At 44.3% G+C, this 27066-nt stretch overlaps 1 protein-coding gene across 2 annotated transcripts in view; it reads right to left on the reverse strand.

Annotated features, from left to right (window-relative positions):
- OTUD3 (OTU deubiquitinase 3) overlaps window positions 1-27066 on the reverse strand; it is a 63313-nt gene that overhangs the window by 14722 nt on the left and 21525 nt on the right. The window contains exons 2-4 of one of the 2 annotated variants that reach the window (XM_016214644.2): window positions 24573-26403; window positions 20421-20561; window positions 2875-3023 (exon numbers count right to left, since the gene is read on the reverse strand). In XM_016214644.2, the coding sequence (XP_016070130.2) occupies window positions 2875-3023; window positions 20421-20506 (235 nt within the window). In that variant the 5' untranslated portion in view covers window positions 20507-20561; window positions 24573-26403. Of the gene's footprint in view, window positions 1-2874; window positions 3024-9373; window positions 9723-20420; window positions 20562-24572; window positions 26404-27066 lie in introns of those variants that run through there. The other variant, XM_087820194.1, reaches the window with a different exon arrangement.

Below are 27066 nucleotides of genomic sequence, written 5' to 3' on the forward strand. Positions count from 1 at the left end.
GTGACGTCAGCTAGAACTGAGAGCTGGGGAGCTAGGCACCAATCAATAATGCCCACACAATGAAACACCATTAAAAACTGGACACCAAGTTCAGGTGAGCTTCAGGGCTGACAATACTCTGTATCACACAGACGCCAGGAGGAAGATGCATCCTGAGGACAAGAGAGGCTTCGCATTTGGAACCTCTCCACTCTGTCCTTTGGCTAATTTTGATGTATAACCTTGCCATGTAAACTATACCTGTGGGTATAAAGCCTTCAGTGAGTTCTGTGAGTCCTTGTAGCAAACCATTAAACCTGAGAGCAGTTTCAGGAAACCCCAAACTTGCAGTTGGTGTCAGAAGTGAGGGAAGTCTTGAGGAAGGCTGTGCCCTAAAACCTTGCCGCTTGGCTAACTCCAGATAGGGGGCATAAGTCAGTGTGGTAGTGGGGAGGGGGAAGTGAGGTGTATCATTAGATAAGCTTCTCGAGATAGACAACTAAGCTAATCCCCAAATGACAGGTAGGAGCTAGAAGAGAAATGAAGTTCCAGAGGGAGAGATGAGAGAGGTGGACAGACGAGTCTGTGGATGATACACTATTGTAGGAACTTAGAATGCTAAAGCAGCAGGGGGGGAAGTGAGGATAGAGAAATAAGAAAACCACAAACTGCAAAGAACTCAAGAGTTTGGACTTTATCCTGAGGTCAATGGGGAGCAGCCAAGGGCTTGTAGATAGGGGCAGACACATTAGATGTACATGTAGGTCACTATTCTGGCTGCAAAACACAAAGTGAATGGGTCAAGTAGTAATGAGACCGGTCGAAAGAGTATTGAAGAAATCTAGGCTAATGAGCACAGAGGCCCAATTTTACAGGTGGCAGCAGCGAGAGAAAAAATACTGAGGTAGATCTGACAAAACTTAATGAATGACTGGGTATGAGGAGGGAGGGAGAGGAGCATTAAGAACATTCAGGATTCTGATCTGGGTATCTGTTCAGCTGGAGAAAAGATGTTGCTGGTTCTCCAAAGCCACAGTCTAGAGGAAAGGATAATCCTAAAAGATACAGCCAGATGCAAGGGTAACTAGGTCCTGAAAAGTTAAGCGAGCCATTCATTTATTCATTCAACAAATATCTTAGGAGTGCCAACCATGTGCCAGGCACTGCCATGTTAGGGAAGAGGCACAGTCCTGCCCTCAGGAATCTCAGTGTAACAGGGTAGACAGACATTAAAAGCACCTAACTATGATAGGAATGATGATGTAATAAGCCTAGTCTTCAACTGACACACAAACAGAATGTTAAGACTTCTAGGTTTCTTTCCATTTCTGCAATGGCAGTCAGAGCCACTCCTCACTTTGAAGCACAAATTCTTTATGAAGCACCAACCAGTGATCAGGAATGCACAGTGACATTTGAAGAAAACACTTTCCCACTATACATCTAAAGTGCCTATCACACTGGAAACAAGTTCCTTGCCCCATCATACCCCGAAATCTACCACCTGACCTTCACTCAAGATGTTCAAAGTGGAATTTCAAGTCACAAACTAAAAACTCACTTCACCCAAAGTATTTTAATTGAATCAATGACACAATTCATTTTATATGGCTAAACTATAAAACTTGCCCCGTGTACCCGCATTTAATTTGGTAAACTGTGGGTAAATTGCTGACCATCTGGTAAATTGTGCCTACCTGCTAGACAACCACTGATAGCTCCCCTCCCAAATGACTTCCTCCTGCAGCCCTCTCTACTGTGAACAGTACAGCTACCCAGCCATTCCCCAAACCGGATCTTCAGAATCACCTCTGTCTCCCCCTCTCCCCTCCTCCCCGCCTCCAATGAATCCTGTCAATTACACTACCAGCTGTGTCTTGGTCTGGACCCCCCCCATCATTCCCAGCAGCTGCCTTGGTGGGGACCCTCTCACTCTTTCATCTGGTCAGTGCAGAGCACCTCCTAACTCACCTCCCTTCTCAGTCTCTCTCCCTGTTCTTTCCTGACATGGTTCCCAGAGTTAGCACATAGGAAATACTATCTCTTTCCTGATAAGAGACAGATAAGACTGTGAGCTCTGTGATGAAAATGTTATTGTAAAACATAAATATATCAGCACCTAGCACAGTACATCCTCAGTAAATTGTCAAATTAAAGTTTAAAAGTTCATCTGTATTTTCTTACTAGATTTGTGCCTATTAAGGAACTAATTAAAATCACTAAATAATTTGCCTTGAAGAAAACAGGTTGTGTTTGGGTTTTCAGTGAGAAATTAAAATGACTTTGATTTTTTCTGATTATAAAAGTAATACATGATCATTTAAAATCAGAAAACTCTACAAAAGTTAATTTAAAATATGCATAGATCCATCATCCCCAGATGGCTAACAGTTAAGAACTTATTTTAATGATATAATTCAATTTAATCTTCACCAAAAAAGCCTGTAATAGGTGCTATTATCTCCCCTTTACAGAAGTTTAAAGGAAGTGGTTTCTGAAAAATATATGGAGCCAAGAACAAACAACCATAAAATGTTAGTATCTTTCTAGAATTTCTCTAGTGTGCTTCTGTGTGTGTACACCTCTTAAAAATAGGATCAATCTATACACAGTATTTTATAGCCTGCTTCCTCCTTTATTCAATGGCCCCCATTGAATTAGAAGCCATGAAGAACTTTTTAAGTCAATGAACATCGTCATTTTTATTAAGGGCATACACATCTAAACCTACTGAATCCCAACTGCCTAGCATGCCGCCTACTGCAGAGCAGATTTGTTGAATACATGCCATAGTTTATGTAACCAAATCCCTGGTAGGGGAGGAGAGGGGGGTGCTATGGATTTAGTTACCAATGGATTACTCCTGGGGAATCCAGTGTCCCACAGTGAACCTACCATGTTTCTCAAAGGGAATGTCATCTTCTACAAAGGGTTCAAAATCTTCCCGCTGCTTTATCATGTAGTCCACTGTCTCTTGTCGGTGCTGGAGATGATTTCGTGAGTGTCCCTCCAACTGATCGCCAAGAGCTCTGAACAGGCAATTGCTATTAAAACAAAAATGTTGGTCAAAACCTTCTAAAAATGAATTTAGTTCATCTAAAACAATGATGCTTCATGCTGAGCCATTCATGGAAATCCTCCACACAGAGAAGAGAAAGCCTCAACTCTGACATTCTGGGATTCTTCCCAAATACTGAGGGGAGAGCACTGGGGCAGATGTCCAACTATGTGACCTTCGTAAGAGGCACAAACAAGGACTCTATTCCCCACTTACTAGCTGCTGACTCAGAAAAGTCATTACACATCCCTGGGTCTCAGCTGCTTCAACAAGTGAAGCTGGTGATACGCTAACTGCCTGAAGACAGGGTCCAGACACTATAGGCCACTTCTCAAGGGCTCTGACTCCCAGATGCTCTTCCATAGTGATAAATCATATCTACTGCCTCTCTTCTGAAACAAGTTTCACTATAGCTGCCCAGCTAACTAGTCATTCACCTAACAGAGAGCACCCAAAAGACAGTAATGTGTCAAGCTTCCAATACAAACTGAACTGAGCACCCTGCTTGAGTCCTAAGAACACAGTGGAGAAAGCTATGAAAGGTACCTGGGCAATGGGTACGCAACACTTTCCCTCCTCCTGGGCTCCTCACCTCTCACCCAGGGAGCCACAAGCTGTTGCTATTCCTGCCAAACGAAAACTTCAAACATGATTTTTATTTTGTTTCTAAAATTAAAATGCTGGTAATAAACTTAAAGAGTTACCAATACTTTCAAACCCCTCCAAGGCTTCTAAAATTCCAAACTATATCATACACACAAAGCCCAGATACACAGAGCCTGAAACAAGACAAACACAATCTGGTATCCTTAAAACTGAGGAAAGAAGCTATTCTGAAGCCAACAGTTGCCCAGTTTCACGCCAAACTGTTTACTCTTCCAAATGAAGACCTATGATATAACTCCAAAATATAAACTTATCACTTCCAGGAGGACTTTAGACACAAATGCATAGGAGAAAGAGGTTTTTTGTTTTTATTTATCAACTCAGAAAAATGAATTTTCAATACAAAGTATAGAGAGGCAGGAATCTCTTCAAATGTATAAGGATTTATACTATTTTTTACTTTATTTTTTGCAAAGAGGGAGGAAATATTTGAAGATGACAGATTCTATAAACTAGAAACCAAGCAACTTTGCATCAGTCTGAGACAAGATTCTAGAAGGGACTAGAACAGAGTAATTCTCTAGTAGACTGAGGAGTTTTTGCTAAAATCTAACAATGGCAGTCTTTTTTCAGTCGGGGGGGGGAGGTAAGCTAATGAATAAAGCCTTCTCAATTTAAGCTTTTCTCTCAAAGTTTTCTTAAACCTTTAGGTCTATTTTTTTAATCTAGCTCAAAAGGTGTTATTTAGCCCAAATTATGTATTTAGTTATTTTACATTTAATATATCAAAATTCATGGTGTTCTACAGAAAGTAACAGGCTTTCTAAGTACTTTTAGTAACACAGGCAAATGTTCTCCATATAAGCCAAAAACGTAGGCATAAAACTACATTGCATGAGGCCAAACACGTTCGTGCACACTACACACAAATGTATGCAAAGAAAAAACATTGACCCCCCACTGAAACACCCCTTACAATGTGCCAGGCACTGCTGCCAACACTTCACATGTACTACAGGTGCTTAGTCCTCACAGCTCTGAGCCAGGTTCTGCTACTCTCCCCCTGGGGTAGCTCACCCAAGGGCACACTGCTAGGACTCGGTGGACACAGGACTCAAACCCAGGCACCAAAATGTCAGCTGTAGTTACTCCTGGGTAGAATTAGAAGTAAATGTTAAATTACACATTATTTTAATATCTTTTTCTACATTTACCAAACTTTCCTGAGCTCACTAAAAATAGTCAAAATGAAAAAACCACACAGACAAATCACTTCCTTTTCTGACAGTTGCAAGGTAATAACACAGGAAATGTGAACAATCACTACAGCCAACCTGATTCCCTTAGGGAGCCCAGGGAGAGCACTTGGACGCTGATGAGAGAGAACAAAGCAATCACTGCCCAAAGGACCTCCAGGAGATCCCACTGTCCTAGGTCCACCCTTCACCCACTACACTACAGCAGGACTTCTCAAGCCCCACACTATTGACATCTGGGGATAATTCTGTGCTGTGGGGGCTGTCCTGTTAACTGCAGAAGTTTAGGAGCATCCTTGGCCTCTATCAACTAGATTCTACCACCACCTCCCTCCCCACCAGTGGTGACAATCAAAAATGTCTCCATACACTGCCAAACGTTCCCCAGAGGGACAAAATCATCCCCACTTAAGAACCACCGTGCTACAGGGGTCTATGGAAAGGTCTTGCATTTGAGTTCACAAAAACAACCAATTACACAAGTAGTATGTAAGGGTTTTAAGGGCTTGATAATTCAGTATGGGCCACGACTGTTAATATAGACATAAAAAAAAATGGGCTGCAGTAATAGTAGTCCATGTGCAGAGAAAGGAGCGAGGACAGATTTTGTTCTAGTCTTTGAGGTCAGACCACACCTAGGGTACTGGGTACCATCCTGGTGACTGCATTTTAAGGGACATGTTCAGATGAAATGATGTGGTTTTAAAATGCATAAAAGAATATAAACAACTACTGATGTTTAGGCTAAGGAAGGCTCAGGGCTAAAGGCTACCTCCAACTACTAGTCATAGTGAAAGGTTATATTTGTACAATAATATAAAACTAAAACTGTACAGAGATATAGATTTTAGCAAATAAAAGGAAATTTTATTTCAGCTCTAAGGATACAGGGTGTATATGTATAGACTCAGGATGGCTTAAAATACATATTAAAAATAGTTTCACCTGTTTCTTTTTAGTTTTTTAATGTGGCTAGGGGGGAAATTTTAAATTATATACATGGCTTCCTTTTTTTTTTTCCTGTGGGACAGAGCTGCTCTATACCACTGATTCTCAAAGTGTGGTCCCTGACTAGCAACATCAGCATAACCTGAGAACCTGTTCGAAAATTCTGGAGCCATCCCAGGCCTACTGAATCAGACACTGGGGTTGGGGCCCAGAAATCTAATCACTCCAACTGTTTTAACTAGCCCTCCAGGTGCCTCTGTTACATGCTAAAGTTCGAGAAACATTAGTCTAGAATCTAGACTCTAATAAATCAGTGGTTTTCAATTATGGCTGCACATTAAGAATTGCCTGTAGACTTTTTAAAAAAATATCAATAACCGGTTCCACTGCCTAAGATTCTGTTGTAGCTGACCTAGGGGAAAGCCCAGGCACTGTATTTTTTCCAAAGTTCCCCAGGTGATTCTATTGTGCCACTAGGGTTGAAAACCAATGTGCTGGAAACAAAAGCTGAGGCTGCTGTACCGGTGATGCAGGTAGCTAATAAACAGGAAAGATGACATGTAAATACCCTTCCATCACCAAGATCCATTATGAAAACAAAATAAAAAACAAAACAACTTGTTTTGGGACAGAGATAAATGGCTGAAATTAGTGATTCTTTGATGTTTTAATTTTAGAACACTACTAATTAGTTATGTAAGTTAGGGCTATACTTAGTAGGATACAACTATAGTTCAAAGAGACGCTAATGTTGTCTGTACTGCCTAATCCAATAAGAGATTCTTTTCACACTATAGCCAGTGATGTTTTTAAGGACAACATCAAGGTTAAAATCTTTCTTGTTTTGAAATTAAATCCAATTTATGTGGGTCCACCTTCCAGACAACATAACAAATATGAAAGTGGCCCATGATGCATTGCAAAACCCCATAAATAGCTCCCTAATTAATCTATGCTAAACTGACTCAACTCGTGGAAACATTAGACTCAGAGGATACCAGCTAATTTAACCCCAAACTCCTGGAGGTTCCAGAGTTCTACAAATACCATACCACCAACAAGCATGCCTACACAGCAAAATGCTCTCTCAGGCTACTCAATATTGTAATCAGACCAGAATGGAAAGATGGAAGAGCGAAGCCTATCAACCATTTTTTATATTACCATAACTTTATTATATTTCATCAAAGAGTTCTCAATACCTGCCAGCTCCTCACTACACAGGAAACATCATCCACTGCAGCGATAAAGCCTATTATCACATGTCCAAACACACCACAATACTAAGAAGGGCTGACCCCACAGTCCATCCCATGGTACCCACGGGAAGAATTTGTTAGTTCATGGAGCCCATACGAGGAATTATCGTTTTACCTAACACTGTCCAAAGAATAAAGACCTTGGAAGTGAGAAGCATGAGTGCTCCAGTCAAGCTGACCTCTGGTCTCCGCAGCCTCATCGCCCTGACTTCCACCCTTGTATCCTACATTCCTGTCATCCTAAACTTGTAGATCTCTTCAAAATAAATGTGCCCCGGTGCCTTTACATATATTACTCCTCTGCCTGGAATGTTCTCTTGGCATATTCCTACTGGTCCTTCATGACCCAGTCTGTACGTGACCTCCTCTGAGAGGCACCTAGCGCTGGGTAAGTTTCAGTGAGAATCTGCTGAATGAGTGAGAAGGTGCCCCTGACCACTTCAGGGAGTGGGAGTCACTTCCTTCTCAACAGCACCTCTGTAATCAATCACTGTTAAAAGTAATCAAACTTCACTTTATTTATATAACCTATTCTAAACGTGTCGTCCAGTTTGCAAGGGTAGGGAAAGTATCTCTGAGACCCTTTCAGAGTATCCCTTAGTTCATAACCAAGATGTTATTTACCTTTGTCACTCTGTGGAGTTTCCCAGAGGGGATCTCATTATGAGGTTATCACTCTGACAGCTAATGGAATGTGTTTGCAGATTCTTGTTTTAAATTTTTCTCTGTTACTTTCTAATATAGTAAATATTGCTAGCTATAACCCACATAAACGAAAGCTCTTTGGAGTGCCCAGTAATTTTTAAGAGTGAAAAGGGGTCCTAAGACCGAAATGTTTGAGACCCACTGCTATGTTTCTCTTACTAGGCCAAGAACTCCTTAAGTGTCAGTCATCCATGTACTCCCAGCTCCTCTTAGCCAGAAGCATGCTCTCTTTTGGGGGGGTGGAGAGGTAGCATCCCCAAAGTTGCCCACAGCATTAGGAAAGTTCCCTCAAGAATTTACAGCTCCCTGTGGTGTGATTTCCGCTCATAAGCAACCTTCTTCTGTTGAACATTTCAGGTGCCTGTGCGCCCTAACACTGAGAACACCATGCCCAGCTTAGCAGACACAAGCAACCCAACCATGTGCAAGGAACAGCGCCGCCCCAATCCCACCGTATTCAATTGGTACTCTGGTTTATAACGCAGTGTCTCGTGCTTGTGAGTCTGATAAAAATAAGTAAGGCCCTGAGTAGTTAATAAACTTTACTTTGGCAGAATCAAGGGACTAGGTGAAAAACAAGACCCAGCAAAGCAAGTCTGCAACTGGAGTGACTCCACTGAGGACGTGCCCCTTTGAGAGGCCCTGCCAAGGGTCTAGCTGGTCTCCCTCTATACTTTTATCACTCGTTCATCCAACAAAAATGTACTGAGCGCCTCTGTGCCAGGCGCTGCGCCAGGTGGGGGGGAAATACAATGTAATGAAGCTCCATCCACTGAGCCTAAAGCACTGAGCACGGGCAGGAACTACGGCAAAGGTAAATCCGGGCCAGTCCACAGGCAGTGCGGGTCCCAACCGTTCTCCCCTCTCCCCTACCTTTTCCGTCTTCCAGCCACGCTCCTGCTTCCACATCTCCCTTCCCGAAACCATTTCCCCCTCCTTTCTCCCATTCTCTACCTCTCGTCCATTTATTTACCACATTTTACCTAACCCAAACCCAAAGGAAGCTTGCTTATACAAGCGAAACTGAGGCCCATGGAAGTGAGAACCAGAGAAGTTGCCTTCAGCCAACACGCAGGCCCTCGCTGACCGCATTTCCCAAAGGGGGTGGGGGTGGGGGTGGGGGGGACCCAAAAGTAAGGACTCAAAGGAGGCCAAGTGTTACAGCAAGTGAGGCCGCCTATGCCTCTAGTTGTCCGGTTGTCACTGTGCCTGCTCTACGTGCTGTCCCGCTGTCGTTCTTCAAGCGACTGGCTCCATCTCATCCCCGCAGGTCTCAGCTTAAATGTCACCTTTCAGAGGCCTTCCTGGACACCGATCTAAGGGAGCTCTGCTCCGCAATTCTCTCTCCGGACCACTTTACAGCTTCCTCACCGCCTCTGCCACGACTAGGGGAAGCTGAGGTAACCCGAGCGTCCCCGGGGAGGGCCCTCGCCGCCTCGCCCGCCGCGGGACGCCCCGCGCACTGCGGCCGCCAGAGTGAGTGGACGGACGAGAGCGGGCGCCGGTCGCCAAGCCCGGCGCGTCCCCCGGCGCCGCCTCCCGCGCTCCCGGGCCCGCCTCACCCGTCCCCCGGCACCTCCCGCAGCTTCAGCCCCAGGGCCTGCAGCTGGTTGGCGAAGCTCACGAACTCCTCCTCGCCGCCGCCGCCGCCGCCGCCGGGCTCCGGCCGGTTCCGCCGCTCCTTGGCCAGGGCCCGGCGCGCCGCCCGCTCGTCCCGCTTGCGCTCGGCCTCGGCTTTCCGGCTGCCGCTGCCCGGCCGGCTCTTGGCCGCCTGCTTTCGGGACATGGCCTCGGCCCCGCGGCCCGCAGCGGCAGGACGGAGAGCCGCAGGACCGCGGGGCGGCGGACTCAAGTGCACCGAAAGCGGAGCGGAGCGGATGACGGGAGCCCGGCGACGGCGACGCGCCCACCGCGTCTGCGCCGACACCCGGCACCCGGGTCACGTGAGAGAACCCCGCCCCCTCCGCGCGGCGTGATGGTCAGGCGCCATAGAGACCTCGCCTGGGAGGGCTAGAGAGGCGCCCATCCTCGTTTGTTCCGCTCCGCCCCCTAGCGGTGAGTGGTCTTTTTAAGTGAGGAGCTGGCGAGTTCAGAGAACAAACGTGAAGTCAAAATCAAAATCAAAATGATTAATTATTTTAATATTTAAAAAAAGAGAGAGAGAAACAGATGATGGACCAGTGGGAGAGGAGAGCGGCGGCAAAAGTGAGGAAAGAATGGAAACTAAAAATTCTAACTCTAGCTGCGAGCCTCCAGTTGGGATAGGAGTTTCCACACGGCTCATTGTGGTTTAATTATCCCAAATTACAGGAAACTGAATCTGAGAGGTTAAGTTCAAGGAGATCACACAGCTGAGAAGCAGAGCTTTCCCCTGGTTCCAAAGGCCATCCACTTGTTGAGGTGACCTGACCTTCTGGGCCTCCCTACTTTCCCTCGTGGCTCAAGGGAGAGGCAGCCCTTGTCCAAAGCTGCTGGCACCTCTGGTATCTCGATTCCACCCAGGGCAGCCAAGCTAGATTTGCCTGGACTAAGTAAGGGTCTTCCTGGAACACAGGAGTTTCAGTTTTAAAACCGGGACAGTCCCCGGCATCCCAGGGTAGCTGGTCCCCCGCTTCCACAGCCGCCTACTCTGGCAGCTGACTCCATCGGCAATCCCCTCTTCTCCCTCATCCCGGCTCCTTTCTTCAGGGTCTCTTCCCATCATGATGCCACTGTCTCCTCTTGGCCATCTAAGCAATCTCTGTCACCATCCCTGGAGGTGTTCCTGATGTGTCGGCCCTTAATAATCTTATTTTCTCACTCTATTTTTAAGTTCCTCTCTGGCAATAGCCTCCACTTTCCCAGCTTCGATTAGTGTCTGTACTTATCTTTGATGTGTAAAGAACCCTCATTTCAGGCCCTGTGCTAGGTGCCAGGTGTTACGCTGAACCAAAGAGACACCGCAATTGCCCTCAGGAAGCCTAGATTCTAGTGGGACATATAGGCAAGGACACAGCAATTACAATAATGCTCCATGACAAATGCTATCAAGGAGGAGGTTCAGGAGGCTGTAAGGAAAAGCGGAGTGAAACATGCAAAAAGGCTTCCCAGGAGAGCTGCGTTCTAAGCAGAAGCTTAAAGGATGAGTAGGACTTGGCCCGGCTAAGGAAGTTCCGAGGAAAAGGGTTTGCGTATCCAACCCCCGAGCGCCGATCAGAGGAACTGAAGGACGTGCAGTCCAACAGGAGCTCAGGCTTGAGCCAGGCGGCGGGAGGAAGAAGAAAGGCTCAGCTCTGAACAGTCTCATGGGACGCATGGAAGGGCTTTATTCCAAGTCCTTAGAGCTGTGGGGAGCCACTGAAGGGTTTTAATCAGGGAACTGGCATGATAAGATTTGTGGTTAGAAATATGTCTTTGGCTATAGTGGGGAGAATGGGTTAAAGGTGGGATGCCAGGTAGAAGGCCTCTCTAGATGTCCAAAGACAGGTGATGGTGATGGTGGTGGTGGTGGTGGTGGTGGTGGTGGTGGTGGTGATGGTGATGGTGATGGTGATGGTGATGGTGATGGTGATGGTGATGGCTGGGACTGGGATGAAGGGGAAGAGAAGAAGATTGGAAAGGTAGATTCACATGTTAGTAAAAATTCATGAAAGGAAATTGGACTGAGTTGTGGAATGTTTTACACACTGTGCTGAAGTTCCTGAAATTCTTTCTCGACACATCCTTCTTCGATTCTCAGGAAGGAAGAGCGTGAATTGTGCCTGGCTCTTCCTTTTCTTGCACAGACATTCCAAGGCCTGCAGTGACCCCTCTGCTTGTATTTAGTAAAGTTGGGAGGCGGTGCTAGGAGTGGAAAACCCTGTCCAGGATGCCAGAGACCTAGCTTCTGGTCCAGGTCTATCACTGACTGACTCCATGATCTTGGGTTAGTTGCTTAACCTCCCTCATTTCCTTTTCCTCACTTATAAAATGGGAGTAACAACAATGAAGACCAAATACCATAGTAAAGGTAATAATAACAAACTTTTATGGTGTTTACTGTGTACCAGGCACTATTCTAATTGCTTCACAGACACTCTTATTAATCATAACAACCCAATCAAATATGGATTATTTTTAATTCCTACTTTATAGATGAGAAAACTGAGGCACAGAGAGGTTAAGTAACTTCCCCAAAGTCACATGGCTAGCAAGTGACAGAGCCAGAATTTGAAGCCAGACCATCTGCTCCAGAGTATATGCTCTTGACCACTGTATTATACTACATATGTAATTTGTTATAAACCGCAAAGAGCTCTACATAATGTATGAATCTGTTTCCTATGCCTCCCATATTTGTTGCTGATACAGTCTTTCTACCATCTGTATTGTCCCATATCATGATTGTCTCACTTTCTCTACGTTAAAGCAGTTCATAAAGATGTAGAGCCTGGTAGGCCTGGTTTTTCATCCTGATTTCACCTTAGATGAGTTACCTGACCTCTGAACCTCAGTTTTCTATTCTGCAAAATGACTGCAATAACATAAGAATGGGAGGAAGAATTGTAAAGATTAAATAAAATGCAAAACCCCAGGCCCCTAGTAAAAAAACAGCTGGCCAGTGTGGCTCAGTGGGTTGAGTGTAGTCCCACGCACCAAGAGGTCCCCAGTTCGATTCCAGGTCAGGGCACGTGCCTGGGTTTGGGGCTCAATCCCCAGTAGGGGGGCATGAAGGAGGTGGCTGATTGATGTTTCTATCTCATCAATGTTTCTCTCTCTCTCCCTTCCTCTCTCTCTCTAAAATCAATAAAAACATATTTTTTAAAAAAAACACTAAGTACTTTGAATCATTTCTCTGACTGTGGAAGGTTCGGGAGCCCAGGGGTAAACACTGACACTGCAAACTTCAGAAACCAGGGGAGAAGGGTTGGTCACCACAAAGCGTGGAAATGCAGAACATGTGAAAATCCTAACAGACACGCAAACACTTGCCCTTCTTGTAAACACCTTTTTCCTGCGTAAGCCCTTGGCCTGCCAGCCCATGCCTGGAATCCTGAATGAGCTGGTTTCTCTTCTCAGCAGAGGCATGTGTCAGACTGTGTCTCCCTTCAAGTGCAAGTCGATGCTGCTTATAAATCACATCTAAAGGCCAAAGTGAAGGAGTGCCTGTGAATTAACTGGGTGCTCTACCAACTACAAGTACAAATCAGGAAAAAATTGTGATGAGAAGAATTTTAGTGGAGAAATGCAACTTTAATTGCAAGAACACCCCATAAAGGGCGTGGGCAATGAGGGCTCTGACACTGCTGTTGGGAGGTAAACTAGTCTGGCCACTTTGGAGGACAATTTGGGCAGTCTCTGGTAATATTCTAGAAGCCCGGGGACCCTGAAATACCACAGCTCATTTTCTATCCTCAAAATCTTGCACACATGCACTCAGAGGTGTGTCCAAGGATGTTTAGGGCATGATAGTGTATAAAAGTAAATAATTAAAAACAATGTAAATATCCATCAATAGGAAAATAGCGTTTTAACTTATGAAACAGCCATTTGTTAAATAGTATGCAACAGTTTCAAGAGGTGAGGTGGAGGGGAAATGAGGTAGGTCGACGTGAACCCACACGGAAGCTCCCCTAGACATGTGGTCAACAGGAACAGCACATGGCAGAGTGAGCCATTTCGGTAACCTTTACATAAAACAACAACATGAGACGAAACAAAAGAACTGTATGTTTTCTGCAGGTATATATGTGCACTTAAATACGTAAAAAGTGGTCTGGAAAGATAAAGCCCAAATCGATATGAGTGAGGAGGGAAGAAAGAGTGAATGCGGCCTTATCTCTATATCTAATTCTTTTTCATGAGGGCAACGTAGCTGTGTATTATGTCTATAATTAATAAAATAATTTTATTGGACTAACAAAATCTATTCTTCCCTTCATATGGAAGCCCTATAGAGTTCTTTTGGGGATCGGCTCTGTCGGCCAACTTGGATTTGTAAGAAGCATATTGCTTCTCCTGAGAAGTGGCTATTACAGCCCTTATTAGACCTAGTAGCCAAAGGACTTTCTCCCTGCATGAGAGCCATTGCAGCCACAGCAGCTCTTGCCACATCAACAGAAGAAATCGTCACCGGCTCTTCCCTCACCATTTATGTTCCTGAGGCAATAGAAGCTTTATTAAACTCTCATCACGCTCAAAACCTTTCCGCAAGCTGTCTTACCTTTTGTGAAATCCTGTTACTTCTCCCCACATCACACTCTCTCGCTGCAATAATCTCAACCCTGCAACTCGCCTTCCTCTGCCTTTAAGGAGAAATCTCATGACACTTTGACTTTGACCAACTACTGACACCTAGAGCTAACTTACAGGAAACTCCTATTATGAATGCAGAACTCTCTGCTTCACAGATGGGTCCTGTTTTAGATGAAGGTGGTCAAAGCAGCCGAGCTACCGACAGCCACTTGAGCTCAGCAGGCTGAACTCGACGTCTTGACTGGAGCTCGCACTTCAGCCAATGGTAAAGCTGTGAATATTTACAGAAACAGTCCTTACATCTCTGGGGCCATTTATGATTTTGGTATGATCTGGAAACAGAGAGGATTTCTAACCTCTGGAGGATCTCGAATTCAGAAAGGATTCTTTGTTAACAAATTATCGTCTCAGTCCAACTTCTGTATTCCTTGACCATTATGAAAGCTCCTGGGCATTCAAAATTAGACTCAGAAGAAGCTAAAGGCAGTAATTTGGCTGATTGGGTAGTGAGGACTGCCGCCTTAAAATCCATCAGAACCAAGGCCAAAATCCATCAGAACCAAGGCCAAAATCCATCAGAACCAAAGCCCTTGTAGCCAACATTACTTACCTCCCAAAGGAAAATCTAATATTCATTATTAAGGATGCTCAATCTGGGGCACCCTACAAGGAAAAACTTTACTGAGCTAACAGTAGTTGTAGCTTCAGTCCACTGACAGATTTACAGGATGGCCCAACCAAGAAACCTACCCTGCCAGAGCCCATGAAAAGACCCTTGATAGAAATGACTCATCAGATGATCCCCTGGGCAGCTGATAAACTTATAAGTGTGACAGACCAACACTGGTGGGGAGATAGCTCAAGGGCCACCAAAGAGACACAATTGACTTGTACCTTACGTCCTAAGTACAATCCAGAAAAGACTACCCATGCAGCTCCTGGGCGCTCTGAGTTGCCTACAGGACCTTTCAAAGCATGCCAGATGGATTGTGTCCAACTGCCTCCTTCCCAAGCTTGCCAGTTTCTTCTTGCTGTGGTTTGCATGTTTTCTCATTGGGTTGAAGCATTCCCTTGCTGACAAGCCACTGCTTTGGGCAGTTGCAAAAATATTCTTAGAAAAGATCATACCCACCCGGGACATACCCTCAGAACTACATAGTGACTGCGGAACGTGCGGGGGGGGGGGGGGGGGTGTAAAAGTAGGTTTACAGTTGTGAGTATGTGAAACAGAGTTTATTCTTGTATTACTATTTTATTAATGTTTGTAGCGTTCATTATTATTACGAACCTACTTTTGCCCACCCCAGTATTTTATGGGCATCTGATGAAACAAGTCTGTGAGGCCTGGTCCATTCTACAGCATCTTCATTGTGTTTATCACCCTCAGTCCTCTAGACCGATAGGGCGAATGGCCTTATTAAAACTCAATTGGCAGATTTGTGGAGGCCTTAAAATGAGCTTGGCCTAAAGCACTTCTTCAGGTCCTTTCCAACCTGAGAGCTGCTCCCTTTGGGAAACACCAATGGTCCCTATTTGAAATAATTACCAGTCAACCCATGCATTTGGCACCCCCTGTTTTTGTATTCAACTAATTAAAGGAGACTTGCTTGCCTGGCAGGGTGTGGCTCAGCAGTTGAGCATCGACTTAGGTCTCCAGTTCTATTCCAAGTCAGGCCACATGCCCAGGTTGCGGGCTCCATCCCCAGTCGGGGGGCGTGCAGGAGGCAGCCGATTAATGACTCTCCTCATTGATGTTTCTATCTCTCTCTCTCTCCCTCTCCCTCCTCTCTCTGAAATCAATAAAGATATATTTTTTTAAAAAAAGAGAGACCTGCTCAATATTGCAAAGGAATAATCAGAGCCTTAGGTAAAAACCATCCCTCGGTAGAACAACCTTTCCACAATGTGCTCCCAGGAGATAAGGCAACAAACATCGCAGTCTATACCAGGTGATTTTTGTCTGCTGGGAAAACAACTGCACAAAGAATCTTTGCAACCTCGAGGGAAAGGACCACATCGGGCACTCTTATCTAATCCTTGCATCACAAAACTTAAAGGCATTGATTCTTGGATCTATGTTTCTCATTTAATGAAGGCTCCAATGCCCAACTGGACCTCGGAGCTGACTGGAGAGTTAAGATGAAAAGTAGGTAGTCAAGCAGATAACATCGAAGTTGACAGCTTTCCCAAGATTCTGGACCCTGTGCCCTACTCTGACCTTATAACTGATCCTCGTCACGGCAGACCTGCTCTATCAAGATCATGCTGATAAATTTATTGAGCCTCTTAGATACCTAATAATTCAACATTCTTCACAATTTCCTAATTACCAAGATTGATATGCCTAATGTCCCTGAGGCTTTTGGAATGTTATGGTTAATTGCTCTTTTTATGCTTATCGCCTTGCTAAAGAAGGTCCAGTTAATTAGCTGGTGGTTTGGGAATATCCCTTAGTGACTTCCTGTGTTATGTCCAAAATGGTGACTAGTGCTTTGTAAAAATCAGTTTAATCTTAGCCGGAGTCTTTTCCTCCTCTGAGGGCACTTCTGTTGGCAAATGGAAAAATAATGTTCTAGTGAATTATCCCCAAAATATAGCAACTAGGAAAAATCTCTTTGAATGCTTGTGTGTCTCCAAAGACCATGATCATCCAGATCTAAAGATCCCCGCTAGTTATACCCACCACCAATTTCTCCTTGGTCCCCAATGCTGCAGTAGGCTTCAAGTCCAACCCTTAAAACTGCCTACAGAGTAAGACTATTTGATTAGGTGTCCCCCCCAAAAAACCATTCTCTAAAGATTCATTCATCTAACAGTCCAACTAACTGTATACACTCTCACTCTTTCCTTTGCCTCCAGCATCAGACAAATTGCTGACCCAAAACTGTAAGAGGTGTAACCTCAACTGTGTTTGTCAAGCTTTTCGTCACACAGGGTCCAGATGGTTACCAGCTGGCCCTTTGGTGAACTGCAATGACGGCACTGGTCCTTGGCTGGAATGTATTCCTAAGTCCATTCCCTGATATACTCTTGGCCATGTACTATGTGCCCCTTTTGGTTACACTTTTGCTATTACATGTGATTACAAAGGGGAACCCCAGATATATGAATGCCTAGAGAGTTGGTGTATGGTAGGACAATGTCTTTTGGTCTACCATAACAGTCCATTTCAAGTCTTTTAAAAAAAAACAAAAAAAATCAAAAAACCACTGTCTCATGGGTCTAACCCGCTTTTTACACCTCATCTCCATTGATTACCATTTCCGAAAGCTTTGTTCCTTGGATTGGTGCAATCCATAATGACCTATTGACAAAGAATTTATCCCTAACCGTAGCTGCATTAGCAAACTCCACTGCTCAGGCCTCGGCTCAACAACCAGGATCCCTGGATTCTCTAGCAGGGGTTGCGTTAGATAATCAGACAATGTTTGGTTGTCTTCTTGAAGAACAAAACACCATTTGTGCCACCTCCTACTGTTCCTGGGTCGATACTTGTGACTGATGACATTGAATTCCAACTTGAGAAAATTAGAAAAGTAGCACAGGGCATCTCCAGTTCGTGTCTTTTAATGACACCTTCTGGTTCCCTGTAGATATTTTGAGTTGGCTTCCATCAGGTATAGGCAGGACTTCCAACATTATCAATGATTGTTATCGGAATTTTGCTCTATGTGCTTACGTTTAAACTTTTTATGCTGTTGCTTACTCGGATCTGTCCCAGAAACTCTACAACCACCAAGATCGTGATCACTCAATGAGTTAAAATGACAAACTAGACTTATTCAGCTAGAACTTTAGGTGGCTTAATAAAGTTCCCAGACAAGAAAACTGCCTAAGAGCCATGTCCTGACTGCCTCCTTGTTGCTCATGAGTGGCCTCACTCCAATGACACTGACTTCTGGAAATAACTACTGGAGATTAAAAATTCCCCCTGAGCCGCAGGATTTATCTTTACAGCTCCATGATAATTTCTCTGTTTGGTGTCTGTTGTTAAATCAGCTGTTCGCGTAAACTACCTGGTTCTGCATCCTCAGCACCTGCGCCAGGGCCCCACCCTCTGGCACCGGTTAGCCAGCTTGGCGTGCGGCTGGAAGGGGAGCCCTGTGCTGCAGGGCACACAAGGGGGCGGCAGAAAGACAGCTTTCTCTCTTCCCTCTCAAACACCCGCATGGAAACCTTTCTGGTATGAAAAATATAGTGTGTTCATGGTAGAAAAATGAAAAAGACATTAAAGAATAATAAAAGGAAAAAACATCCATAACCTCACTCTCAGGGATAGTGATTATTGCCATCTTGGTGTATTGGGTCGAACCGCATGAGATTGCTGATATTCGACTGTTTTTAACCTGCAAAAGTGATAATTTCATGTGATTTAACGTAATATTTCCTCCCACCTTTTTGCTACAACAAACATAAACGTATTTTTAAATACAGAATTGAGATAGGTGTGTATGTGTGCTATCTTTAAAGGCTGCCTTTTTAAATAAAATAATGATCACACACATAGAGTAATGTGATGTACACCAGTATGTGCAGTAGTTTCCTTGGGAAATAAAAGGTCACACACACAACTGACGCCCCGTGGACGCCCTTCCCCAACAGTCACCCCCCCCCTTATCCTTGAGGTAACCAGTCTCATAAACGTGCTGTTCATCGTGTGTCACCACACAGAATGCAGGATAGTTTAGCATTCTTTCCATAAATGACACCAAGGTGGATAGATCATTCTGTGACTTTTATTGCTTACAAAACATTGTATTTTTAAATATGTATCCATGTGGCTGCATGCAGCTTTTGTTTATTTGTGTTCAGCTTTTTGTTATTAAATACTCACAGTGGCTATCTGCCTTTCTCCACTAGACTTAGTGGACTCTGTCTTTGTCATCTGTGGCTGAGAGGCTCCAGAAATGGGCATCGAGCGGGCCGGACAGATGCAGGAAGTGACAGAGTGAGAACCACTGAGCTAGAGAGCCAGGCCCAGGCTCCTCTGTTGGGTACCCAAGGTGCCGGTGATAAGAAGGTTCTCGTGCCTGGGAGAAGCAACTATCAAAGATGGACACTGAATTATCACGTCACCTCTCCAGTGCCAGACTTAGGGGGCTAGAGCACCCCATCCAGAACTGTGGGGGTGGGGCAAGAGCCTGGGGAAAGCGTCTAAACTATCCTAAGCCTAGTCCTCAAAGATGAGTCGATCCCTTTCACCATGGCCACCAAAAGCCCACATTCTCAGATAAAAGCATTTCCATGTTCTTAGGATTCTTTAATTATATTTATCTCCAAGTTTTTCAGACCATTAACATTTATGATGGGTAGGAAATGGCATTGCTGAAGCCTTAAAACACAGACTACCAAAAAAATTGCTTTAGTAGTCAAAATCTTCCTGGCCCTGAGGAGTTTAAAATGCACCTGTAAACTGAGCTGCAAAACACAGGCTACCACTCAGCCACGGTGGCAATGAGGCAAGCTGGCAAGAGTCTAGGGCCCTGGGATCAGACAGAGGGGGTTCGATTCCCAGCTCTACCCCTTCCTGACCCTGCGATCCTGGGCGAGGAAGCTAGGCCCTTCCATTGCTCTCTTCAAACTGGAGACACCAAGGGCCATCCTGAAAGCTGCTGGGGAAGCCGCCTGGGGCCATTCGCCAAGGCGAGCCACTGCCACCAGCAAGCTGGCCCTCCGGGGAGCCACCTAGGCTGCACAGCTGGACGCACATGGCCCCGAGCGAGAATGAAGCTCAGCGACAAAGTCCCTGCATCTGGCCGGGACCACTGTCCCTTCCTGTCCAGCAGCTGGAGGCCACTGTTAGCCCTTTCAGAGACATCACTGTCCTTTGAAGAAGGCACGCTGCTGGCGTCCCAGGGAACTGCCTGGGCTTCTGTGACCACTCCTCTTCTTTGAGAAGATGGGGGGACTCAAGGGCCTGTGCCGGGAGACAGGCCCGGAGATGGGAGCTCTCAAAGGAAGAGAAATGTTTCAGGCGCCTGCGGGCCTCCAGGTGCAAGGCACGAGCTCAACAGCGTCCTGAGAGGAGGTCAAGTCTGGCGGTTCCACTGCCCCGGCTACTGCCCAGCAGACGTGGCAGGCATCTCTCCCCCTCCCCCTCGCTCCCCCCCCCCCTCGCTCCCCTCTCTCCCTCTCCCTCTCCTCCCCCACCTCTTCTCTCTCCCCCCTCTCCCTCCCCTGCCCCCCTCTCCCCCCTCTCTCCCTCTCCCTCTCTCTTCTCTCTCTCCCCCTCTTCCTCTCATTCAGGTAGAAGAAAAAGGAATTGGAGTTAAAAATGACCCATTTGGGGTAGATCTATTCAAAAAAATAAGTATTTCATTTTTGTATTTGCAGTTAATCGTAATATCACACACACACATACACGCTTTATTTAAATTAGCCTTTGTTTTCACTTACGCAGCTAGAGCCACCAGGATTGCTCCATTTTGCTGGTGAAACATGTCACGTTTCGTAAGGTGACAGGAGGTTACTAGAGTTGTCATGGTGATCACTTCGTAAGGTATACAGATGTCGAATTACTGTGCTGAACACCTGAAACTAAGATAATATTGTATGTCAACTATACTTAATTCTTTTTAATGGGTCATGCTTCAAAGGTGTGTGCACTGTTTGATACCTAATCTCAAAAATAATCATTACGGCATTTGTTATCACGGGCAAGTACTAAACAGCCTAAATGTGCATCAAGAGCAGGGTTTTTCAAATAAACTAGATGCCACGGGTACCATAGCATAATAATCTGTAGCCATTGCAAACAGCCTGGCAGAAAATGATTGGTCGAATGAAATGGAATGGAATAATGTATACAGTGTGTTACGAGGCGGAAAAAAAAACAAACAGTTTGCAAAGAGGTAAGGATCCCTTTTCTGCAAAAAAGACACATGCTCAGAGAAAGAATGAAAGAATAGGTATCAGAATGCTCAGTGGATTACCTCTGGGCTCTTGGAAATGGAAGTGACTTTTATTTTTTTTGTTTGCATTGTTGCATGTCTGTGTTTTTCTAAGTCTCAGACATTAAAATTTTATTGCAATGGTTATAAAAAGAAGTCCCCCAAAAGATGTGAACAGTTCTTGCGAATTATGAGATGCGAACACCTGGGTCTTCGCTCTAATCCAGTTCCCTCGGCGCCAGCGCTCACAATGCCAGGGCTGGAGCGGCCTGTTAAGGCAAAGGGCAAATACCCCATTTCGTCAGCAGCAAATCCTGACTTTGATTCGTGCCAGGCATGTCACTTGTGATTATCTAAGCGTATTCGTTAGTGTCAGGAATGGAGTAGCTGCCATACCCATTGTCTTGGATTGGCCAAAAAGAATATTGTAGACTATGAACACATATTTTTTTTAAAAAACCTCCCTGTGGACATTCATGCTTACAGCTGTGACATTAGCTTTGCTGTGCGTGAGGAATTTGAGATAGTCTGGCCATCAGGTAGATGGCTGGGTGATTTTATTTATAGGCTAAAGAAAGCTGCTAACCCTTTGCTGTGCACTCAGAACCTGTCCTTGGTCCCCTCTAAGTGAGAAAGAAAGGACAAGCCCACCTTGACCCATTGTGAGTATATACTCTGCCTTTTTATTGTCTATATGGTTCAGGAACTTTGCAGTCATAAAGTGATTGCCAGGCTGGTCTTCCTTGCTGAACAACAGTAGTTTACAAACCTGGGGGAGCAATGCATTTGGTAACAGATCAAATGAAGATGTAAAAGTGTGAAAAGAAGTAATATGACATCCCCTTTCCCAACTCACAATTAAACATTTGCTCCAGCTCTAACATTACCACCTACAGGAAGCCTTCAGGGTTTCCCAAGTTACCCTTAGACCAAAGACTATCATCTATACTCAGATCAGGCCCTGGCATTTGAGAAAGAGTCTATGAATGAATGAATGAATGAATGAATGAATGAATGAATGAATGAATATGTAAGTAAATGAATCATATGTTGAGAGTGAATAAATTAATCCATCTGCTCTGACAGCACTTTGTAGATATGCTTACTCATGCATTTCACAAAAATGTATTGAGGATTTACTGTGTGCCAGGCTCTTTTATGAGCACTGGGATATAAAGTGAGCAAGACAGACAAGCTCCCTGCTTTCAGGGAGCTTATATTTTAGCAGGGAAGCTAGTCAATCCACAAGGAAACCAATATGTGCCTGGTTTTAGATGGTAATGGCGCTATGAAGAAAACACACAAAATTACAGGAAATAGAGTGCCTGGGGGTGCAGGGTGGTTGGAAGATAAGGGGAGCAAGGAAGACCCCTCGGAGAATGCAGCATTTGAGTTCTGACTTTGATGGACTGTGAAAGTACTTCTTTTCAAGTGCTTATTTAGCTTATTTCAAGTGCTTTGTCCTTGAAAATGAGATTTCAAGGACACACCTGACATCACCTTTCTCCTGACAGTGGGAGCTATATCTTATCCATCACTGTTAGCTAGCAGGTTACAGTGGCAAGCACTTGAAATTTGCAAATGGACTACCTAGGTTCAAATCCTGCCTCCATCATTTACCAGCTACAGACCTTGGGGAAGTTACTTAAGCACTGGAGACTCAGTGTCCCCATCCAAGATCGGGAATGATAATTGTGATGATGATGATGAAGTATTATTATTGATAATAATACTTTTACAGAAGAGATGGCTTGCTGCCCATCAAAAATCCATGCTTCCTCTTCTGTAGTGTGAAGCTGTTGGTAAAAGGCAGCTGCCCAACCATGGATTCCATTTTCCAGTCCCTCTTGCATCCAGATGTGGCCAAGCACAATTTTTTACCACTGAGATGTGAACAGAAGTGATGCGTATCACTTCCAGGCCTGGGTCCCTGAGTCACAATATGGAGAAAAAACACCCCTTTGCCAGGAATGCCCTCACTGGACTGTTAAGTGAGAGGAAAACAAACTTTGATTATGTTTAACTTCTGAAATGTTAGGGTTTATTTGTTATAACACCTAGCATTATTATACCGACTAATACAAGCTTAAAGTGTTGTAAATATTGAATGTGCTATGCATTGCATACTCATAGTGGTTGCTGGCTGAGCATAACCGACTACAGCGTTTTGAATCTAATTTAATCAGTCTCATGAAATTTTAACCCTTTTCCTCTTCTCACCTTTCCAGAAGGGGATGGTTTTTACTGTACTGGACATTTATTTCTTGGAAGGTTTGTGACTATAGGAAGAGAACAATTAGGTCCTTAGGACCTTGCAGAACTTGTGTTACTAAAAATTTTTTAATTGCCTGGGGATATAGCAGGAGGGAATCTTGCTCAACTAAGTGATCGCCCTCCTCCTTGAGCTCAGAGTTTGCAGTGGAGCTTGAAAATCAAGACCTTCCCTGGAACATAAAACATCTTTTCTCTTTCTCCTTCCTCCAGGACTGTTCTTCTATGAGGAGATCCCTACAAGGCTTTTAGTTCTCAGGCATCTAAGAGGGAAGAAGAGAACTGCATGCCTTATGTTTTCATTCACTTTAAAATGAGATAATCAATATAAAGCTCCCAGGACAGCAAATGGCACATAGTAGGAATTTGACAAATGGGCCTGTCCTCCCTTTTGCTCATCAACTCCTATTTGCTCACTGTCAACTATGACACGATTGATAGCTTGTCTCCATTCGCTTTGCTCCTTCTGGGACTCTAATTAATCCTAAATTAAGCATTCTATGTCATTTATTCTCTTCTGTAGCTCACACCTTTTAGACTCCCTGTCCTTTTCTCTGGAGATTTTCTTTTGACTTGTCTTACAATTCACTGCTGTTAATCCTTTCTTTAGCTGTATCTAATCTGATGCATTGCATTCTCCACTTTACTTCTAATAATTTTCAGTTCTAGATTTTGTATTTGGTTTTCTTTTTAATCTGCCATGTAATTTTTTATCACTTCCTGTTTCCTGACAAAATTTTTCAGCTTAGTTTGTATCTCCTTGAACATAGTAAGTACAGTTGCTTTATTGTTGGTTTCTGATCATTCTAACAACAGTAGTTCCCATGGGTCTGTTTCTGTTGTCTGTTGTTTCTGTTTACTCTTGTTCATGGTGTCTTGTCATTCGGTGTGCTGGTTATCTTTAATTACTTATTGGATATTGTATTTTTAAACCTATTTGTTAAAATAATTTGAGGCCTAAGATGATGTTATGTTCTTCCAAAGAAGATTTTCCTTATTGTCTATCAAACCCCTGAGGGTACTATCTGTCTACAACAATTAATCAAGTTCAAAGACTGAGGTTAGAAGGCCACTCTGGTGGTTCAAAGACTGGCTACAGTAGGTGCTATAGCTGGTTTACTTCCATTTTACCCTTTTTCCTAGGCCATAGACCTTTTGAGCCTCAGCTAAAAATGGAAATGGTTTACCAAGATCACTACCCTGTATAGAATTTCAAAAATCCTACTTCAGTTCCTCTACCTCTGAGAGGTTGCCAAAGGTTCATCTCAATCTTTCCGCTGCCTATTTGATGTCAACAAATGTTTCTAGACACATGGATTCAGGCGCAAATACCAATCTTAGGATTATTGGTTCTCAAGATTGAGCTTCATACTATGTCCGTCTATACCTGCTGGAGTCCAGTTAGAACAGTCTTCAGTTCCAGGCATCGGGAAGGGTTGAACAAATCTTCATACCAGTAAACTGCAGCTGTCCTCATCACTTCGGTCCAATGCTATTTTGCAAGGAAGATCAGAGCGTTTACAAGCTAATCATAGCTCCTGCTAGCCTCATAAATTGGGAAATAAGGATAGGGCAGTAAAAGGGGAAATGTTTTATTGTCTTCATTTTCAAAGGCAGTTTCTAAGTCAAAGCAGGTGAGTCATAAAAGAGATCAAAATACAACACCCAGTCTGTTCCACCCCCCTGAATTTCCTCCTGCAGTGGGGGGCTTTACCTCATGCAGAAAACCACTTCTTTTCTAAGAAATGTGCAAAGTAGACTCTGGGCCATAAGGGAGAGGACAGTGGGAGACAGGTACGTGCCAGATCTATGAGTGTCCCTAAGGATTGGATGATCCCATATCTTGAATTTTCAGAGCATTAATAACCACTCAAGTTATTAATTGACCATTCACTACTGTCCTAAAGCATGTTCATGCATTATTTTATTTAATTCTCACCCAACTCTCTAATAAAGATTCTATCATTATTCTCACTTTCTGAGGCCTGGGGAGGTTAAAACATTTGCCATGGCCACCTAGTCAGGAAGCAGCAGACCTTTGGTTTGACACTCAAGTTGGTGATTTTTTGTCGCCTTTCCATCCCTGCTTACAGAGGTGTTTCTAGATTCTGAGAGACAGAGAGGGAACCGAGGGCTTCCCTGGGGTGCAGACTCACTCAGGGTCATCTGAGGAAGCTGATCCCCAGAGCAAAGGATACCAGGAAGAGGAGAGGGTTTCTCTGAAAACTACAGAGTGGGTGCAGGCTGATGTGCCTGTTGACATGGCAACTTGGACACACCTGGAAAAACCTGCTCCACCACCTAGATGGCTAATAATGGGGCAAGTGTCATGTTCTTTCAGTTGTTATTTTCTTCTCATTTCTTCAAAGTGGTACTAAGGTCAAGTTCCATCAAGGGGGCTTCCAAGGATCCCTCTCTCCACCTTACCTTAGAATGAAGTTTGAAGAATGATTTGTCACTGAGGCCCACCCTTTGGAAAGGCCTCTTCCAGGACAAGAAAAGTGCTGCCTCAATTGCATGAGTTTGGGTAGCTTTGGAACGGTATCCCTGCCCCCGAATAGATCTCCTATATTGACATCTCACACTGGCTGAAATTCCAGCAATGGAGCCGCAAGAGTGTAAGACTTAGCAAATAAAAATACAAGTAAGTAATGAACAGTTTTTCATTATAATATTAATTGTTGTTTATCTGAAATTCAAACTCAACTGGCTGTTCTAAATTTTATCAGACAACCCTACCTTTATAGACAGTTACTATGAAGAGTATATAAATTCTGTACACATATCATTCATAAAAGTTAAGCAAAGTAAATAAAGTATGTAAAGTGGCACTCAGTGAGGTTTATCCCCCAGTGTTGGACAATGGGATTGTGGTCTCATCTGCGTGACCTAGGACAAGGTGGTTTCTCTCTCTGCGCTCAGTGTCCCCTTCTGAAGGATGAGGGTTGCTCTGATCATCATTTAGGACCCTGTCTGAAGCAGTAGTGTCCACTGGTGACCTGTCAACTCCATCATCTTTATATATGAACAAAGGGACTTTTCCTGCTAGGGAAGCCACATCAGCTCAGTTTTCCCATTGGCTGTTTTTAAAGACCAGGATCACTTTGGTGGTTGTAGGGGCACATGTGGAAAAGCTGAAATGTCCTCAGTTGAATGAAGCTGCAGCAGAGTTTCTGAACCCCTGCTCTGCCGAATCCCAGTCCTGGGAGATGTTCTATCTAAAAGGGAAGAGGAGGTTCCATGATTAAATAAGTTTGGGAAACATTGCAATATACAATATGCACCCATCACCCCTTGGCAATTCAAATGCTGCACATGTTTGTGTAAGAAAATATGCAGAGTCAAATCCTGTTTAGCTTTACCTAACGCCCCATTTCCCAAGCTTGTTTGCCAGTGGAATCCCTTGTTTGCAAAACATCCCATCCAATGGCTGCTCCATGAGACTCACTTTGGGACACTGAGCTGTAAGATCCAGGGCTGCCATTATAGTGGAGTGTCTAAGATATTAGTCAAAACTGAGTTCTTACTCCTGGGATGACTTTAAAACAGGGCAGGTACTAACATTCCATTGGGATTCAGAGAAATACAGCATAGATTTCCTTTTAATATTTATCTTATTTTCTATTTGGAAATGGATGGAGAGCCTGGGAACTGTGTAAGGCAACCAAGTGGGGTTAAACACAGGACAGAGACTCAGACCCAGAATAGGAAGATGTGACTCCTTGTTCTACCACTTCCTAGCTGGGTGACCTTGGCATAGCCCTTAATGTTTCTGAACCTTAGATGCCACATTTGAAAATCAGGGCCAGTTATACCTCCCACAGAAGAGTAAATGAAGGACCATATGAGAATGCCTCACACAATGCCTGACACATAGGAGG

Source organism: Miniopterus natalensis, chromosome 9 (assembly GCF_054644295.1).
Source record: "Miniopterus natalensis isolate mMinNat1 chromosome 9, mMinNat1.hap1, whole genome shotgun sequence".
Lineage (NCBI taxonomy): Eukaryota > Metazoa > Chordata > Mammalia > Chiroptera > Miniopteridae > Miniopterus > Miniopterus natalensis.